Source organism: Lontra canadensis, unplaced genomic scaffold (assembly GCF_010015895.1).
Source record: "Lontra canadensis isolate GAN:19392208 unplaced genomic scaffold, GSC_riverotter_1.0 scaffold51, whole genome shotgun sequence".
In the NCBI taxonomy this organism is placed as follows: domain Eukaryota; kingdom Metazoa; phylum Chordata; class Mammalia; order Carnivora; family Mustelidae; genus Lontra; species Lontra canadensis.
Window position 1 is genome coordinate 8,786,394 of NW_022631045.1, and position 20,162 is coordinate 8,806,555.

At 34.1% G+C, this 20,162-nt stretch overlaps 1 protein-coding gene across 5 annotated transcripts in view; it reads right to left on the reverse strand.

Annotated features, from left to right (window-relative positions):
* The window catches only part of ZC3H13 (zinc finger CCCH-type containing 13), a 92,372-nt gene that overhangs the window by 54,913 nt on the left and 17,297 nt on the right, over positions 1 to 20,162 (reverse strand). For 4 of the 5 annotated variants that reach the window (XM_032874003.1, XM_032874006.1, XM_032874004.1 and 1 more), the window contains exons 5-7: positions 16,828 to 16,936; positions 6,686 to 6,825; positions 5,906 to 6,066 (exon numbers count right to left, since the gene is read on the reverse strand). In XM_032874003.1, the coding sequence (XP_032729894.1) occupies positions 5,906 to 6,066; positions 6,686 to 6,825; positions 16,828 to 16,936 (410 nt within the window). Of the gene's footprint in view, positions 1 to 5,905; positions 6,067 to 6,685; positions 6,826 to 16,253; positions 16,383 to 16,827; positions 16,937 to 20,162 lie in introns of those variants that run through there. The other variant, XM_032874005.1, reaches the window with a different exon arrangement.

Consider the following 20,162-nt stretch of genomic DNA (forward strand, 5'->3'; position numbering starts at 1 on the left):
GCTGAAGGCAGAGGCTTAACCCACTGAGCCACCCAGGTGCCCCAATAAAGCACATTTTAAAAAATGGTAGCATTCCTCACCTTTTACTATCTTATTAATTAGTAATCACTATCCAGGAAAAAACACACAGAAATGAGCAAATAATTAATTTAACTTGCTACTTATTAATAATCTTAAAGGGTAGGTCTCTGAGAAAGAGGTGAAGTATGAAGAGTTTCTTTCAGAAATAGAAATAATAACAAGACAACTGCATGAACTGAATTTTCCTAAGCTTATATAGAAAAGTAGATGAAAAAAATAAAAATCACGTGTAATTCCACTACTCAAGACTAACCCTTGTTAACATCTTGGATATATGCCCACACATTTTCTATGTCTCTTCTCCCTCCCCCAATTATATTATGTTTTGTAAAAGTTTTTGTACTAAACATAGCAGGGGTATCTTTTCTATGACAAAAAACAGATGCAGATAATTATTTTTATAGACTATCAAATTTCATTGAATAGATATGCTCCGTAACTTCTTTAAATGATTTCAGATTGGTAAATTTTTTAGGTGGCCTCCATGTTTTATGATAAAGAACACAAAATTACATCATCTATAAATCAATTCCTAAACACTGTTCGTAAACATTCATTTAAATCTTCTAAGTCTTATTTGAGAAATCTTCTCAACTCTAAGATTACAAAAACAATCCCCCCTAAAATTTGGGAATTTGACCTTTCACATTTAACCTACCTGGAAGTGATTATTGGGTATAGAATCTCCTCTTTAATTTGGCACTTTAAATAATTTTATTCAAATGGTGTAACTCTGACCTCTTATATATCTAAAATTGTCTGTCCTTACCTCAGATCTGTCATCATTTGACTGAATATAATAGCACTTTGGTGTTAATATCCTTTCTCCTCAGAGCTCTCAAATATTGCTACAATATTTTATAACATTTGGTGTTGCAGATGAAAAATACAAAGAGAGCCCATTTCTTTTTCCCCATGCATGTTACACCCAGTTTTTCAGCTGGGATGATTACAAGACGTTCTTCCTCGGAAATTAAAAAATTGCACCAAGATATAACTAGGTTTTCTTTTTTTTAGCCTTCTCCAGAACTCAGTGAACCATTTCAATCCCAAATCCTTAAGTCTTTCAGTTCAATTTTTCAAAAAATTTTTATTTTATCAATTCGCCAAATAGCCCAAGCCTCTCTGGTTAGCTTTATTATAGTTACCACATCTGGATCTCTCATCCATGTCTTATTTTTTTTTATTATTTCTATCTCTCCTTTTGTTTCCCAATCTTAAATATGTCTTCAAATTCAGTAATTCTTTTAAGCAGCACTCATTCTACTTGTTCCAAATAATTCAGCAATCTCATTATTCTACTATTTTCAGTTGTTGTTTTTTTTTAAGATTTTATTTTTTTATTTGAGAGAGAGCGAGCACAAGTTGGCAGAGTGGCAAGCAGAGGGGTAGGGAGAAGCAGGCTCTCCACTGAGCAAGGAGCCCAATGTGGGGCTCGATCCCAGGGCCTTGGGATCATGACCTGAGCCGAAGGCAGCCCCTTAACTGACTGAGCCACCCAGGGGCCCCATTTTCAGTTTTCTGAGGTTTTTTTTAAAGATTTTATTTTTTTATTTGACACACAGAGATCACAAGTAGGTAAAGACGCAGGCAGAGAGAGAGGGGGGAGCAGGCTCCCTGCTGAGCAGAGAGCCCAGTGCAGGGCTCGATCCCAGGACCCTGGGATCATGACCTGAGCCAAAGGCAGAGGCTTAACCCACTGAGCCACCCAGGTGCCCCTATTTTCAGTTTTTTAAAAAATTGTTTTTCTTCCAAAATATCTTGTTCACAGATTGCTTTAATTTTCATGTCAACTGGTCTCATCTTCTCAATGCAATCATTCTCTCAAACTATACTAAAATTACGAATTTTTATTTAAATTCGTTTTTGTGTTCTCCAACATTGTTCAGTCTGGTGCTGAGTTTTGAAGCAGCCCTCATATATCTGTAAGTTTTCACCAGCTACTCATTTCACTATTAGTCTTTATAAATGATGACCTAAGTCTATATCCTAGAACTTACTTCCTGTAACCTTGAGGTCTCTAATCTGATTCCTTAGCTATGAAAAGGTAATAGCATCTTCTTCAAAACTGCTGGTAAAATAAAAAAAAAATAAAAGTATAAAATCAAAGGACTCTGTGGACATTCAGAAAATTTAGCTCTTAATCCTTATCCCTATTTCTTATTATCATAGATAAGGTTAGCTACATAGCAAGTTAGAAATTACTAAGGTATGATCAAATCTATTTTTTACCTTTGTCTCCTACTATGAACCATAGCCATGTATCTCCTTACATATTTATGAGATAACTCAAACTTTTAATGTATCTAACAGTAACTGATAAATGCCTGAATTTCTAAATATTTTCCACTTAAAAGACAAAAGCAGTAGTCACTATCAAAATATTATTTTAAAGATAAAATAATAGAGGAATTCTTGATACAAACTATTTTCACATTACTTCCTGTGATAGAGACTAACTAGCTGTTTACTAAATTTTGTCCCTGGCACACTGTTGAACCATACTGTCTAGACTTTTTTGAAATTGGGTATAGCTAAGTGACCAAGTTCTGGCCAAAAAATGTGAGTAAAAGTGATATATACCACTTCCAGCCCTAACTATTAAAAGACTCTCATACTCCAGGCAATTAATTATAAACTGTTCAGCCAAGTAAGAGTAATACTCTAATTTTTTTCTTTGTACATTCCATTTGTTTGGTGTCCACAAAACCCCAAGTGAAGCATGTCACAAAGAGCCTAGGTTACTGAATCTCTATGTATAGGACAGCAACATATTGATCTGAAACACCCATTTTGATTTTACTTCAGTGAGAAATAAACTTCTGTAGCGTTAAACTCACATTTTGGGATTAGGCTATTAAAACAACCAGGATTACACAAACATATTCACTGAAATACAGAATTTCTTCACATTATCTTCAAAAATATATGTAGTTGGAAATCATATTATGTTATAATATAGGGTTTAAGTGCCTTCCAACCACAGAGATCCAAACTGGTTTTGGACATTCTGAAGTCAACAAGATCTTTCAACATTTTTTTAAGTCAACTGATTATTCTTTAATGACGCAGAGCCTACTTCCCATTTGTGACATAGAGCTCAATTAGCAACTTCGACCATTTTTAGATCCTTTCTTTCTCTCTCCTCAAAACTACTTCTTTTGAACAGCTTTTAACCTACTTTGTACATCTTCGTACAAAGAGTTATAAAGAAAAATTTACTTAATAAAAACTGAGAAACAGTGTAGATGGACAGAACACATAATACATTTGCTGATTCTAAGCATCTCCCATAATATTTTCCATCTCCCATAATAGCCTAAAGCTTGCTATCAGGACACATTTCACAATAAATACCAAAGAAAACTGCCAGCTTTCAGGAAGACGTATGAATTTCAATTTGTCTGTAATTGTGCTGCCTACTCAATATGATAACTGCAAGACCAAGGAGTCTATTTACCTGATTGTCACCTCAGCGGACTTACTGGCATTGCTCCAACACCCTACTGAATTTTAACTGAAATTCCAATCCTTACTTTTTGCTTAATATGCCTTCAAACAGCTTACAGTATGATTCAACAAATGAAACCAGAAGCTGATGATCTGACACACTCCACACAACATAAACTGCTTGGCTAAGGAAATGCTATACTCAATTCAGTGTTTTCCTTGTGCCTCTACCGTACTGTTTTCCAGGCCCTTCTACTTCAATTACTAAATTAATGGTGCATCTTAAAGTCAACAACATCTTAGACTACAAGAAATACAGCAGTTAAATCAAGGTGAGTAATTATTTCTGCTAAATACTAAGAGGATAAATGAATTACTAATAAAGAACACTGTATGAAAAATAACAAGATGAAACTAACCCTTCATCTAAACAGTTAACAAAACTTTCTAAAAAGAGATTAAATTTCAAAGCTTTTATGAATAGAAAGGATAAGAAAACAAAAAAAGGGTATTTCTGATATGCTGGTTTTTTGTTATTTTTTATTTTTTTTTCCAGAAATGGATAGAACTGAGGGATAGTTATTTAACTGGGTTAGCCAAGAGGATAAAGAACAAGAACAAACGGAGTGGATCACACCACTCTATAGTTCACTCCTTCCTATTTCTTTGCCACATTTACTCAATCCCAGAAGCAAAGGAGAGGATCAAGTCAACTTTACAGAGTGCCTTATTATAATGCAAAGCACAACACGAAGTGGGTGCAGTGGGGAGAAAAAACAATGAACCATCAAGATCCCAAACTTCAAGGAGCTTACATTTAACAGAGGTTCTAATACATGTATGCCACAGATAAAATATAATACAAACAGTAATATTAGGAGAGGTATAAATAAAACCTAATATGCAAAGGAACAGAAGTTATGTTCAATAAAAAGAAATGGAAAAACTTAATGGAAAGACAGAATTTGAGCTAGACATTGAAGAACTGAAGATGGAAGAGAGGAGGAAGAAAACTGGACAAAAATATTCGCAAGACTGAGAAGATCAAAGTATAAATGTCATCTTAAAGAATCTAAATTTTAGGGCACTCGGGTGGCTCTGTCAGTTAAGCCTCTGACTTCAGCACCGGTCATGATTTCGGGGTCCTGGGACATTGCCGTGCATTGGGCTTCCTGCTCAGCAGAGAGTCTGCTTTCCTTCCCATGTCCTCCCCCCACCGCCCAGCTCATGCATGCACATGCACAGGCTCTCTCATAAATAAATAAAATGTTTAAAAATAGAATTTGAATTTTATTCAACAGAATGGAAATTCGGAGATTTTCAATGACATAGTATATTAATCAGAATTGCTCTTTCAGGATTTATCTCACAAGATTTCTCTGTAAAATGAATCAGTTGGGGTTGAAAATAAAATGTTTATGTGTGTAAGGGAGTGGACATTGGATAAAATAAATACAGTTAGTAGGATATAATAATCTAGGCAGAAAGTACCTGGAGTCTTAAAGAGGGTTAAAACCTCTAGAAACTAAAAGGAAGAAGACAGAAATTTCCTTGTGGGTTCAGATAGACAGTTTGCCAACTGGTCATATGTTGGGAAGAGGTTAGCTTGGGTTTTTCTCTTGAAGAAATTTAGTGTATGTGCTTTAATTAAAACAATATTTAAATAGTACAGATCGACATTAAGTGGAAAAGTGTCTTCTGTCCTATTCTTAGTGCCTCAGTGTAATCATATTTTCCCATTTCTATTTTTATTTCCTCAACTGGCTACTGGAATAACTCTAATATCTTCATACTGCTATATACAGGATATAAGGAACCTAATCTCATAACCACATGCATAAGGAGACAAGAAGAACGTTCACTGTGTATAACTTGTAACAGTGAAAAACTGAAAACAACCTAAATGTTCAATAACAGAAAAATAAATATAGAATGTAAGTACACAAATGAAAAAAGGCTACATACATCAAAACAAATATAAAAAATGTTAACTGAAAAAGCAAGTTGCAGAAGCAAAGCTTTAATATGTAAGTAGTAAGATTAATAGATAAAAATAATATATATCAAAGTATAAACATACATGCACCAGTATCAAAACAAATTCAAGAGGGGAGGACAGAATATCTATGTATTATGTTTTAATCTTAAAAAAAAAAAAGCTCTGAAGCATATATAGGTGGGACACAGACATCTGTTTTATTGTTCTGTATAATCTTCTTTTAAATTGAAACTCTTTTGACCTTTTTCTTAGAAGAAAAAAATTTGCATTAAATATTTAACATATTTTAAGTACCCTTCTGTAACCCACTAATTTTTTTGAGTATCATTTCAAAAAAAGCTACTTCATTTTGGCATTATTTACCACCCTACTGACCTCTGCTGGTCCAATAAGGGTGAGGATACTGCAGCTGTCTTCCTGTCTTTCTTGCTTGCTGAAGATGATGACTTAGGGCTTGATTTTCGCTTTGGAGATTTGCTTGATTTTCTTAGAGAAGGTGATGGAGATAATTTTGATCTAATTACTTCTGGTGAAACCTTTTAAAAGAATTCAGTAAGTCAATTCAGAAACTCCTTCAATCATGGCTGTTATAATCAGGTAACAAAGTAGGTGTTTTTAAAGCATACCAAACTTTAGATGAAATATTAAGTGCTACTAGAGATACCATGTATTAATCTGGCTCCTAAACACATGCTTTTAACCAGTATGATAATTAACTGTCCTAACATAACACTAATATCAATAAAGCCAACTAAAATGATAAAACTTCTAAATCTCCTCAGAAAAACCAAAATTATATTCCAATGAGTTGTATCTCTACTCTAGAAAATAAACAAGTGTTCTAGAAATAGCTTAGGCCTAAAAAACAGACATACATAGATTTAAATCCTATTTAACATTAGCTGGTGACTCTAGGCAACAAAATCTCAGTTTTTCACCTGTTCGAAAGCAAAAATATTTCAATTTATCTAACAGTAATTCAATTTATCTAACAGTAATGAGAAGATTAAATGATTGACGTATGTAGATATATAATAATTTAATCAGTGTATCAATATCCTAGTACAATTTAAGACAGAGCAAGCAGCTAATGAGTTCTCTGATCAATAGCCATGTTGATGCTAATTACGAACATTTATTTCAATAATAGCATACCTCTTTTTTAATAATAATTTCTTCTCTCTTGTCCATGTTTTCTTGTTCCAGCTTCATTAATTCCCTCTGTATCTTCTGACGCTTCATTTCCAATGACAACTCATGAACATAATCATAATTAATATCTCCATTGTCAGAATCTTTAAAATAAAAATTCCATTACTTGTCAAAAACTATGAATGATCTATACCAAAAATTAGAGAACTTTTTCTGCATTTTTTATACAAATTAAAATGGTAGATTCATTCATTAGAATAACACACTTCTCAAAGATAAAAGAAATATATACTGTTTCTATAAAGGATTAAAATCAATATGGTTGATTTATTTTGATTTCTTCATGAAAAGCCAAACATTTTTAAGATTCTTGGGTTTTCTGAAAGTGGTTTTGGGTTGCCTGGGGGTTGGGATTTTGGTAAGGAGACAGGATTTTTAAAAGATACAATTAAAAACACACATGTAAATTTTAACTATTAGAGATACCAAAGCCTTCAATATTTCATCCTGAATATGATGTGATTTATCTCCTTGACTTTCTTAAGGATTCATTAGTATTAAATGAAGGTTACATTAGGTGTCCTACATTGCTTCCACATTGCTTTTTTATTAGTAACACAACAGATTTGTATCTAAAACTAAAGTCTGGTAATTTTAATACTAATGTGTACATGAGCTAATGTCCGAAGGATCTGTACCATTTCCATCACAGGTGATTTGTACTAGGTTCCTTAGATTAGAACTGCTCATCTTAACAGATCTGATACCATTTCCTTATTTCCATTCACCTTTTTCATTAAAAAATATGATGGCCGGTTAAAGGGGGGAAAAAAGGAGTGGTACGCAGAGCTATTTCATCACAATACCCAGAAGCTTTCAGTGGCTACTGGCACTGCCACCCAACCTCTCATCCTCACTTGCTATAATGCAAGACGTCTAGAGGAAGGAATTTCAGTGACTCATATCCTAACACATGACAATGCTGGGCTTGACTGCTTCCGAACTGAAGTGCCTTCTATCAAACTATACTTTTGGCACTAAAGGTCACCATTCCTTAACCTGGGGCAAAAAAAAGAACTAAAAAACAACAAAGATAGGTAGTTCTCCTTGACTGCTTAAAGGCACAAGAAAATGAGTATTACTGTCAGGCACAGACCAAATACATTATAATGCCAACCATCCATTTATATACTTGGGAACTAAGAGGGGAGCTATATAGCCTTTAACTGTGTAACTAAATTGATTACTCAGCTAATATCAGAAAATGAGGACAATTTTTCAGTAAATATATAAAACAGACTAAATCACATTTTTCAGTCAGAAAGCAATCACTAAATATTTAAGGATATAAAGCTTTTACTTGATAAAATGATTAGAGATACTGAATTTTTTTTTTTAAGAGTTTATTTATTTGAGAGAGCACACAAGCAGGAGGGAGGAGCAGAAGGAGAGGGAGAAGACGACTCCCTGCTAAGCAGAGAGGCTGATGCTGGGCTCTATCCCAGGACCCAAGATCATGACCTGAGCAGAAGGTAGACACTGAATTGACTGAGCCACCCAGGTGCCCCCAGGAGATGCTAAATTTAATTAAATAAATAATGGCTATATTCAGTATTATTGTGCATTCTGACACTTTGTATCAGAGATAGTGTCAAAGATTCCGTTTGATGGTATTCTCAAATTATTAACAGATAAAAATTCCATAACTAAATATTAAGTATGTATAAAACAAAGGGAAGATTATGGACATTGGGGAGGGTATGTGCTAGGTGAGTGCCATGAAGTGTGTAAACCTGGCAATTCACAGACCTGTACCCCTGGGGCTAATAACTCATTATATGTTTATAAAAAAAATAATAAAAATTATTCTAAAAAAAACAAAGATGAAAAAAAAGGGAAGAGTAATTATCTGCAAAGAATGATTTATAGCATTTTTAAAGGCATTATCAATAATGTCCTGTGCCCCTCTAAAGACTGCTATCTGGAAATACCAATATAGAACACATGTAAAAAAATGAGAAGCTGACTGTCAGTCTTCACTCCCCAACTACCCTAATAAGGGCGTTAAGTCTGAACAGTTAAAATCAATGTACTATAACTAATATATTTTGCTTAGAGGGAAAGCTCTCAAGTCTTCACTGATATACCACTTATTCCTATTTTATGGCTATCTATTATAAACAAAAGGAAGATGTTTTCCTAGCCTTTAAGAGTTGAACTACAAAATAGGCATGATGCAACTGATAGTCTCCTGACAAAAAAAGAAAAATGAGAAGGCACAAAACATAAAATGGAACCCAAAACAAAAATGAGTCTGAAACCATTTAGGAAATTTAGAAAATGTCTCTCATACCTTATAGCTTGAGGTTATCATTATAATTGCCTAATAAAAATTGATTCATGTAGATGATTAGTACAAGTCATTAGAAAAATATTAAATGTAACTAGAATGGCAGATTTTATAAGGCAGAGATTTTTAAGACTGTATATAATAGAAAAATATATACAATACATAACATTGACATTACTTTTTTTTTTTAAATTTCATTTATTTATTTGACAGAGAGAGAGCATAAACAGGCGGAGGAGCAGGGAGAGGGAGAGGGAGCAGCAGACACCCCACAGGGCAGGGATCATGACCTTAGCTGAAGACAGATGCTTAACAAACTAAGCCACCCAGGTGCCCCAACATTCTTTATAAATAGAGTTCATACTGATTCAAAGGAGAATGAGCAACAAAGGATACAAACAGGTAATTCACAAAAAGAAGAAAATTCAAATGATAGATAAATATGGCTTTTTCACGTGTTAAAGAGTCATTTTTTTCTAATTATAATATTAGATATCAGCAAAGGTACAGATAAAAGGTATGTTCATTCTCTGAAGGTAACAATGTAAACTAGTACATCTATCTTAGAAAGTAATTTAGTAAAGCCTTAAGAATATTCACTCCTTTTAATATAACAATTTTATTTCCAGTAATCCATTTTATGCAAATAATATAGATATATAAAGAGTATATGTATATGAATTAAAGGCTATATATATTTAAGTATTTCCTTTTGTCTTTAACATATATATTCTCACTATTAAAAGTCGTAATTCTTAGGGCTCCTGGGTGGCTCAGATGGTTAAGTGTCTGCCTTCAGCTCTGGCCATGATCTCAGGTCCTCAGATGGAGTCCTTGCTGGGCGCCCAGCTCAGCAGGGAGCCTGCTTCTCCCTCTCCCTCTGCTGCAGCCCCCTGCTTGTGCTTTGTCTAATAAATAAAATCTCTATAAATAAATAAATGTGTGTATGTATGTTATGTCTTAATTCTTAAGTATCAGGATAAAATACAAAATTCCCTTACAACTCCTCCCACTGTCAGCCTTACTCCAGTGGTTAATACTGTTACTAGTTCAGTGCTGTATGCATAAAAATAAACCTTTTTATATTTAATGCTCTTTAAAATAATGGTACTAAAACTACACACATTGCCCTACAGAAATATCTTTCCTGGAGTGCCTGGGTAGCTCAGCTGGTTAAGCAACCAACTCTTGATTTCAGCTCAGGTCACGATCTCAGGGGCCAGGGATGGAGCCCTCAACGGGCTCCACAATCAGTGCAGAGTTGCTTGAGATCCTCTTTCCCTCTGCCCCTTCCACCACTTGCACTCATTCTCTCTCTAATATAAATACAATCTTAAAAAAAAAATCTATGTCATGCACAGAGATCAACCATTTTCATTTTAACATCTGTAACCCATTTCATGATATGAACATATTATAATTTATTTAACTGGTTCCCTTCTGACACACATTGTTTGTTTTCAATATTTTGCTCTATAAATAAGACTTCTGTGGACATTCTGACAGCCTCCCTGATTCACAAGTGCAGTTTATTTTTTTATTTTTTTTTTAAGATTTTATTTATTTATTTGACAGACAGAGATCACAAGCAGGCAGAGAGGCAGGCAGAGAGAGAGAGAGGAGGAAGCAGGCTCCCTGCCGAGCAGAGAGCCCGACGCGGGACTCGATCCCAGGACCCTGAGACCATGACCCGAGCCGAAGGCAGAGGCTTAACCCACTGAGCCACCCAGGCGCCCCTGCAGTTTATTTTTTTAGGACAGATTTCTTAAATTAGATTTGCTGGATAAGCATTATTTTAATATTGCCAAAGTGCACTCAAAAGTAATTTTACCAATTGAAATTCCCAATTCATAATATTAGTACTTTTCATTTTTACCAGTCTGATGAGTGAAAAAGGCTACCTTTTTATTTTCATTGACTTTCTTCTGTAGTGAACCTCAGCATTTACTGACCACTTCTATTTCCTCTATGAATTATCTAATGTTTGGTTTTTGCCCATTTTTTAACTGGACTATCTTTTTCTTGTATTTGTGGAAGTTCGTTTTATGTTTACGTAGTTTTTTTTTTTGCCATATTCTTACACGTTAAACATGTCAAATATTTTCTTATGGTGATACTTTTAATTATTAAATTACAGTTTAGTTATATAGAATATTTAAATCTTTATGTACCCAAATAAGGCTTCTGGGTTTTATCCTTAACTTCAGAAGAATGTATCCACCTCTAAGATTACCAAAATATGTTCATATATTTTCTCTTCTCCTGCAGTGATACTTTTGCTTTTTATGTAACTGCACTAGTCCCTATGATAAATAAATAAGAGGAAGTTTAAGTATAAATAAAAATAAATAAAATAAAAAATAACATAAATAAATAAAACATAAATAAATAAAAATAAATAAAATAAAAATAAAAAACACAGACTTGGGAGTCTGGTGCTGGAAATATAGGAAGCAACCAGATAATGAAAAGTTCCATAAAATAAGAATTTGTACTTGATCCTGAAGGAAATGGGAAATCCAAATATTTAAAAAAGATTTTATTTATTTATTTGAGAGACAGAGAGAGAATATGCAGGCACATGCTCAGCAAGGAGAGGGATAGAGGAGGAGCGAGAGGGAGAGAGAATCTCAAGCAGACTCCCACCAAATGCAGAGCCCAAGGTGGGGTTCCACCCCGTGACCCGTGATCACAACCTGTGCCAAAACCAAGAGTCAGACACTCAACTGATTGAGCCACCAAGGTGCCCCGGGAAATCCAGATTTTAAACAGAGGAATGAAGTGAAGCAATTTATTCTTTCATAAGAGCATTCTGCAACTTACAGAGTAGAAGAAATCTGGAATACATATAACTAATAAAGATCTTATATCCAAAATATAAAAGGAATTCTCAACAATTAAAAACATGTAATACAACAGAATAGGCAAGTCTGGAACACACAGTTTATTAAACAAATTATACATTCATCATTAAATGTGAAAAAGTTCGAAACTTTATTAGTCATTAGGGAAATGCACACTGAAACCACAATAAGATACCAGCACACACCTCCAGAATGGCTAAGATGAAAAAAACAAAAAAACACCATATAAAAAACAACAACCATTTTTAAATTATCTACTAAAGAGGAACATATGCAAATTCTGTGGCCCAGCAATTCCCAGGCATCAACTGAAGAGAAATGGGTAGGTACATGCTTATCAAAAAATAGGATTAAGAATAGTAATAGCACTTAAGCCACAATAGCTCAAAATTGGAAATCACTCAAATGTTTATCAACAGTAGAATGGATAAATTATGGTATATTCATACAATGAAATACTATATAGCAATAACAATGAACTATATGTGCAGTAAATAATATGGTTTAATCTCAAAAATATACTGTAAGTAAAAGAAGCTAAACATAAAAAGAGTACTGCTATAGATTCCATTTATACATAGCTCAAAAACAGACAAAAACTAACCGATGGTAGTAGAAATCAGGGCAGGAATGACCTTTGAGAGGTGGAGATTGGGAGGTAGTGAGTAGAAAGGGAACAAAGGAGGCTGACGGGATACTATCAATTTTCTATTTATTGATTTGGGTGCTGATTATACAAGTTCATGAACACTGAATCATATGCTCTTCTGAATGTATACTACACTTTAGCAAAAAAATTTTTTTAAAGATTATTCTGACTTTCAAGTGGAGAATGAATTAGGAGATAAGATTAACCTCAAGGCATGAGGTCAGGTTATTTTGGTAAAATGTATTTGAAGGCAATAAACAAATATCTTAGTAACCAAAATATTAGTAGTCATGTAGAAAAATAGATGGTTCTGAAAGCTGTTCAGTAGGTAGAAATGTCAGAACTCTATAAATGTCTAGGTTGAGGGGATGGAGTATCAAATAATGATTCCCAGGCTTTGGGGGACCTAGTAGGAAAGTGGTACTATTAAGATAAGGAACTCAGATGGAGATATCCAACTGATAGATCCTTAACTGAGAGCTATAGATATTAGAGTCATTAATACATAAAATGCTAATAATGCCCTAAAAGCATGTTTCATCTGGAGGGAAAAATTAAAATTGAGAAAAGGTGGCCAGGCAAAGGGAAAACATCTGACAGCAGAAGCTGCTTCTAGAAACAAGTGGTTCTCAAAGAGAAGTCTGAGAACTTCTGGGAACCCCAAGATAATTCTGGGAGTTTCAGAAGATAAAAAATATTTCTATAGCACTATATTATTTGACTGTTTTTTTTTCTTTCCTGAGTATACAGTGGAGTTTCCCAAAAGTCACATAATATGTAATATCCTTAACAGACTGAATGCAGAAGCAGATAGGAAAATCCATGTCTTCTATTAAGCCAGATGTTAAAAAGACTTACAAAAACATGTAAAACACTGCTCCTCCGTGTAACTTTTATTTTTAATTTGCAAAACATATCTATTTTTTGTAAAGGTATATCCTAGGTTTATTACTATCATTGTTAGCCAAGTTCATAAATAAATATTTTTTAAAAATCTCAGATTCAATTTCTAATATGTTAAGAATTGAAACAGATAATCTACCAGGTCAAAAGTTGTTTGTGGGGGGCGGTGCCTGGATGGTACAGTTAGTTACACATCCAACTCTTGGTTTTGGCTCAGGTCCTGACCTCAGGGTGGCTGAGCCCTTCGTCGGGTTCCACACTCAGCACAGAATGTGCTTAAGACTCCCTCTTCCTCTCCCCCTGCCCTCTATTTGTGCCCACTTTCTCTTCCCCCTTTCTCAAATAAATAAATCTTAAAACAAAAAACAAACAGAAAGAAAGAAAGAAAGAAAGAAAGAAAGAAAGAAAGAAAGAAAGAAAGAAAGAAAGGGAGAAAGAAAAAGAAGCTGTCTGGATCCTTTAAACTAAAAAGTGTCCTAAGACCAGAAAGTTTGAGAAATATTGGTACAGAGCAATTTCTTCTGAGTCTAGCTAAAATTGCTATTCACTTTAGACTGAAAATGTAGAAGGAAAGCCTGTGCAACTAGTTCACAGTCTCATTATCTGGGGATTGAGATGGCTAAATCCATTCATCAATATGCCTTCAAGCCTATTTTTAATATAGAGAGATAAATGTCCAAAACCTTTGAGTTCTAATCAAGAGAAACGATAATAAATAGCCATGTGTATATTTTACATGTAAAACTAAATAAAGGCATCTACTCACCTTTTAAAGGAATTTTGTATATAAAAGGCTCTTGTAGCAAAATCATTTTGGTTTTCTTTTTTTTTTTTTTTTTTTTTTTTAAAGATTTTATTTATTTATTTGACAGACAGAGATCACAAGTAGGCTGAGAGGCAGGCAGAGAGAAAGGCGGAAGCAGGCTTCCCGCAGAGCAGAGAGCCCGACGTAGGGCTCGATCCCAGGACACTGGGATCATGACCTGAGCCGAAGGCAGAGGCTTTAACCCACTGAGCCACCCAGGCGCCCCTGGTTTTCTTTTTTAAAGATAACAGTCTAGACAAAGCCTTGGGAATCAACATTTAAAAGATAGTTAAAATATAAGGAATCTCTGTAGGAAGACTGAAGGGCTTCAAAGGAAGACAGAAAACCTGAAGAGCGATAGAGAGGTAGGAGAAATCCCAGGGGAAAGTGCTTTTGGAAGACAAAGGCTCTCAAATGCTGCAGAGAGATTATAGAAGAGAGACAAGGAAGTCTCCATTTACTTAGCAAAGGGGAGGTTATTAGTAACTGTGAAGAACAGTTCTAGTGTAGACATGGGTCAGAAAACTGAGTTAAGTACTGAGGTGAAAAAGAAAGACAGTAAGGTACAGAACTACTTCAACAATTTAGTTGGAGGGGCGCCTGGGTGGCTCAATTGGTTAAGCGACTGCCTTTGGCTCAGGTCACGATCCCAGGATCCTAGGATCAAGCCCTGTGTCGGGGTCTCTCTGCTCAGCGGGAAGCCTGCTTCTCCCTCTCTGCCCATCGCTCTGCCTACTTGTGCTCTCTCTGTCAAATAAATAAAATCTTAAAAAAAAAAAAAAAAAAAAAAAAAAGAATTTAGTTGTAAAGTGGGGATAAGCAGGGTGATGGCTGAAAAGTCACATGGAAAGAAGAGGAAAAGATATGTTAAAGATACAAAAGAGAATGTATGCTAAATGAACAAGACTGCAGAGGGAGGAGGAACTTGGATCCAGAATATAGGAAAACACAACCTTATACAGAAGGGAGGCTACTTACACAGAAACAAAGAGGAAACAGTAAAGTTCGTGGGGGAAAGAAGACTAATTTGGAAGTATGGTAGCAGGAAGTTGAGGGTGTTAGTGGGTCGTGAGTTGCATCGTTTCTGCCTAGTAAAGAGCAGACAGGAACTATGAGAGGGCTTGAAACAGCTATTACGAAAACGAAGGGAGTACTGTCTTGGGCTTTTCCAAATCTTTTAAATGGAAATAGAGAATTTTTTTTTTTTAAAGATAAGAAGTATCCAGTACATTTCAGTGTTTTTTATACACAAATAACTAAAATGAAAAGAATGCTGAATGTGCTGAGTTAATCCTTTCACACTCAGGAAAAGTTCACTGTCCAACCTTTAGCAGTCAAGTTTTGTAATATTTTATTTCACTATATTAACTACTTAATTAACTATGATGGGAATTTTAGCTGCTTCTACTGCTATTTTATAGGAGTTATTAAATTGGCTTATGAAAGTCCAATAAACTAATAATAGGGAAGTTTCTTATCTATTTTTAGGAGTAAGTTTTAGGTAGACAATACTGTCCCAAGATGGAATGGATTTCCTTAAAAAATACTGATGTTCAAATTACTGGAGAGGCAGTTAGCACACTTTTCACATATGAGAATATAAATCCTCAGACATTGTTCTCAAATGTAAGAGTAAAAGTTGTAGGCTTACAGGCTCTTGGCTCTCACAGATGTCCATTCATTCACTGTAGCTGAAAAGCAGCTACAGAAAATAAGTAACCAAATGGGCATGGGTGTGTTCCAACAAAACTTTATTTGCAAAAACAGGTGGCTAGCCCACAAGCTATTATTTTTTAACTCCTGGTCTAAGTTTTCATTTTACTGCTAAGGAAGGCGCTTAAATTCGTATACTCTTTAGTTTTGTCATCTGTAAGAAGAGTAACAAAGCTACTGAATTAATAATAACATAAATTATATTAAAATACCCAGAACACCCAAAGCATTCAACAAATATGAGTTCTCTTTCTCTATATTTGATAGTGTGAGGCTATAGTGCTCACCTTCAGAAGGTCACAGAAGTGAAGAAGAGGAGAGAACATTCATGGTGTGGAAAACAAATGCTAATTTGTTAAGACAATGATGCAAAGATGATTTTGCTATTTTTCATCAACAAATCCCTGGTCTCAATTATCCAAATTGGATTTCTTCTGAAAGATGAAAGTCTACAAAATTTCTTGGAAACAATTTTCCCAGATCCTTAAGATTTAAAAATTTCATTTTAATATTTAATGTGAAACAAACAAAATTTAGATTTAATTTTAACCTTGGTATTGAGGAACTAAAAAGATTCAGAAAAGTAATACAATTTCATAGGACTGTGATGCTGCCCAATATAGCTCTAGGGGGAAAAAAGGATGGGGAAGTTGAAAAATGCAGTGAACAGCTTTCTCTGCCTTTGTTCCACTACCATATGCCATTTTCTGTATTCTAACTCAGTAAGGTAGAAATAAGGCAGTAAGATGATTCTGAAACAACAAGGAGATCACAGTTGAAAGGTGTTTTGAAGCCCCCAAAAATCTACAAAGTAAATAATCAATAAATTGACGATATAAACAAAGATTTTTTGAAACTCACCATCTCTGTTAGTTTCCCATTCTACATTTTCTTCTTCACTTTCTGGGGTTCTCTCCTTAGTGATTTTTATGTCTTCCTTTTCCCTATGTCTCCCTCTTGAAGATTCTTTCTAAAAAGTATACGCATACATACAGATTACTATATTTTAAAAAATTATGAGATAGTTACTATAATACAGAATATTTCTAGCCTCATCTTTTTTCATCTGTTTTGCAGATAATCACTCACCCACTAAGTAGAAAAACTGACAAGTTCTAGTGTAGCACAGCAATGAGCACTATTTTATTAAAGAACAGCAAGGTGGTAAAAAGAAGGAGTCACTGAGATTTCAAAAGATACAATGTAAATATCTAATAAGAGCTGGATAGTCCACAACATACTAAGTTTCTATTTCTAAGTCTCTATGGGAAAATATTCAAAATGCATAAAATAAACAAAAGGATTGACTATATTAAGTAAGGAATAAAAAATGGCTGCATTATTCATAGTAGACCCTCAAAAAAGAATTACTGATCTAAAACTTGTCATACACTAATGTAACATCATTTCCCTATATGCCTAGATAACTCCAAACTCATTTGATAATTTTATAAATGCTTTTTAAAAAAGATTTTTCCCTATTTTGAGGAAACCAAAATGGCAGCTAAAACAGTTGGCAAATTAGTCCTTATACTGAAGCTAAAAAACAGAAAATCTACATTTTATTCCAAGTTTAACAGTACCCTATACAAAACAGGACAGTAGTAATTCAGCTGATAACATTTAACTAAATATCCTATTACACAAAACCTCCAAACAACATTTTAAGTGGTAAGAAAATAAAGTAACCATTGTTATGGAATTGTTACCTTCCTACCACAGTGTCTCACTTTTATTAACACTTTAAATCCTGCCTATAAAACAAACTAACACAAAAAGGTTAATTGTTAAAAGTTCTTTCTGGGCATTATCAAAAACAAAACAGGGCTGCTTAAAACACAAATTAATTTCTCTATGAAGTCTTCTTTTTAAAGAACTCCAGTACAAATTATAATTGCCCCTAATTTTACATATTTAAGTATAAAGTCATGCTGTTATCACTTGCTTAATGACATATATGGCTGCTGTAAAACAATAAAGGTGGACAAAAGTCATTATAAAAGAGTCTACAAGAGTACAACCAGCCATGGAAAAATGGTAAGAGGTCAAGAGAGAGAGAGAGAGAGAAAGAGAAAGAGAGAGAAAGGAAGGAAGGGTTAATCCACTTTATACATAAATCAAAAGGAAAAAAAGGAACATGATCTACTTCTATTCTTAAGTTATATTCTAAAAAGTATCAGTGATGAACTATTCTATATCCCATTCAACCTTTTTTTTTTTTTTTTTTTTTGCTCCACACCCAGTGTGGAGCCCAATGTGGGGCTTGAACTCAGGACCCTGAGATCAAGATCAGAGCTGAAATCAAGAGTTGGACACTTAACTGACTACACTACCCAGATGCACCCCCATGCAACTTTTGAACATTCTGGGGATTAAACTCACTATAAATATAAATCAGTACAAGTTATATCAAAAATTTATAGAAAGTTATCTCCAAATTACTGAAAAATATATTGTTTCCCAAAGTATCATGTAATATCTGAATACTAACTTAGCTAAAAAAAAAAAGGGTTTCAGAGCCATAGTGCTGATACTGCAAAATAAATAACCTGCAAGTGTGTAAGAGAATATTTTAAAGATTTAGAACAAAAAATATAATCATCTTAATAAATTTCATTAATAACTTACATCAATTTAAAAATATTCACCCTATATAATAAAATTATGTAATTTTAAGATGCCCCCCCCTTTTTTTTAAGATTTTGTCAGAGAAAGGAGAGAGCGCACAAGCAGGGGGAGCTGCAGGCAGATGGAGAAGCAGGCTCCCTAGTGAGCAAGAAGCCCACGCAAGACTCCATTCCAGGACCCTGGGATCATGACCTGAGCTGAAGGCAGACGCTTAACTGACTGAGCCACCCAGGTGTCCTTCTTTTTTTTTTTTTTTTAAAAGGCTCTTGTCTTTCAATATGACTTTAATACTGTCCTCAGAAATCATACATGACTTGTTATTAAGTACTAGAGACTGAATATAGGCTTTAATAAAAATGGAATCTCATTCAAGTTAGAAGATACTTTTTTTTAAATATTTTGTCACTATCAAAATATGGGAATTATTTTGATAACAATTATTAAGGTAGCTCAGATCATTTTAAAAAATGTCACATTTCCCCATTTTTTCCAATTCAACAATGTTTAGGCATAATTTGGTTAGGCATGTTATTCCTTTGTCAGTTATTTCTCCCTTTATCATATTCAAGTAAACAGGGTCTGGTATTCCCTATTCCATGTAGCACAGCATGGCCTGCTCTCACCTCTTGAAGAGAACAGCTTGTCATCTTATTTCTTTTAAATGCAAACATATTAATCAGGCTGTTTGATTACTTTATTATGCATTCTAAATTAGCCATCCCAGAAGATGTACATGTTGAAATATCTGTTAATGAACTAAAATATTTCAGCCAGTACTGCTGGGATGAGATATTTTAAGAATTCTGAACTTTTTTGGACTTCAAAGTATATTAAGTAACACCACCAGTAGGGTCTGGAGAAACATCCTGTGATCAAACATATGAATATTTTTGCAGCACAACATGAATTTGCCAATTGTATAAAGACTATAATTAGCCTCATGTCAATTAAAATCAGGTTTTGCTATCAAATAAATCTATACCTAACTTAGGAAACATGTTTGGTTTTAAAAATTTCTTAGATTTCAGAAATGTAATAAATGATTGTGGACTTTTATTTTCATTTTATATTACATTCACACTTATTCCTTAAACATTATATGTATGGACAGATGATATTCATTATGAATTTTGTTTTTAGATAGTAAGCAGGCATTACCAAAAAGAAGTACTTTAAAAAAGAAGTACTGAGGTTAAGTGTTGAAAACCAGTATTATAACAACTGGATTAGCAACCAGAATAATTAAATGCTAGGGGTCTTTGTAAATAATATAATTCAACCTCCTCTTGCCCTATGTAGAAAATTTTTTAATACTATATAGTTATGAAAGTCCTATTAGAAGAATTTCAGGAAAAAAATTTACTCTCTACATCTCCGCTGATAGCTCTTCACTGCTGCATCCTTTGTCCCCATTTTCAGATAGCTCTGAGTATTAAAACATTCTTTCTTATACTGATTGCAACTCTTACACCTTTCCAGAATTCTTCCAGATTAGAATCAGTTCTGACATCTAGATCATGTAAAAATAAATCTAATGCTTCTTTCACACGACAGTCCTTTAAATATGT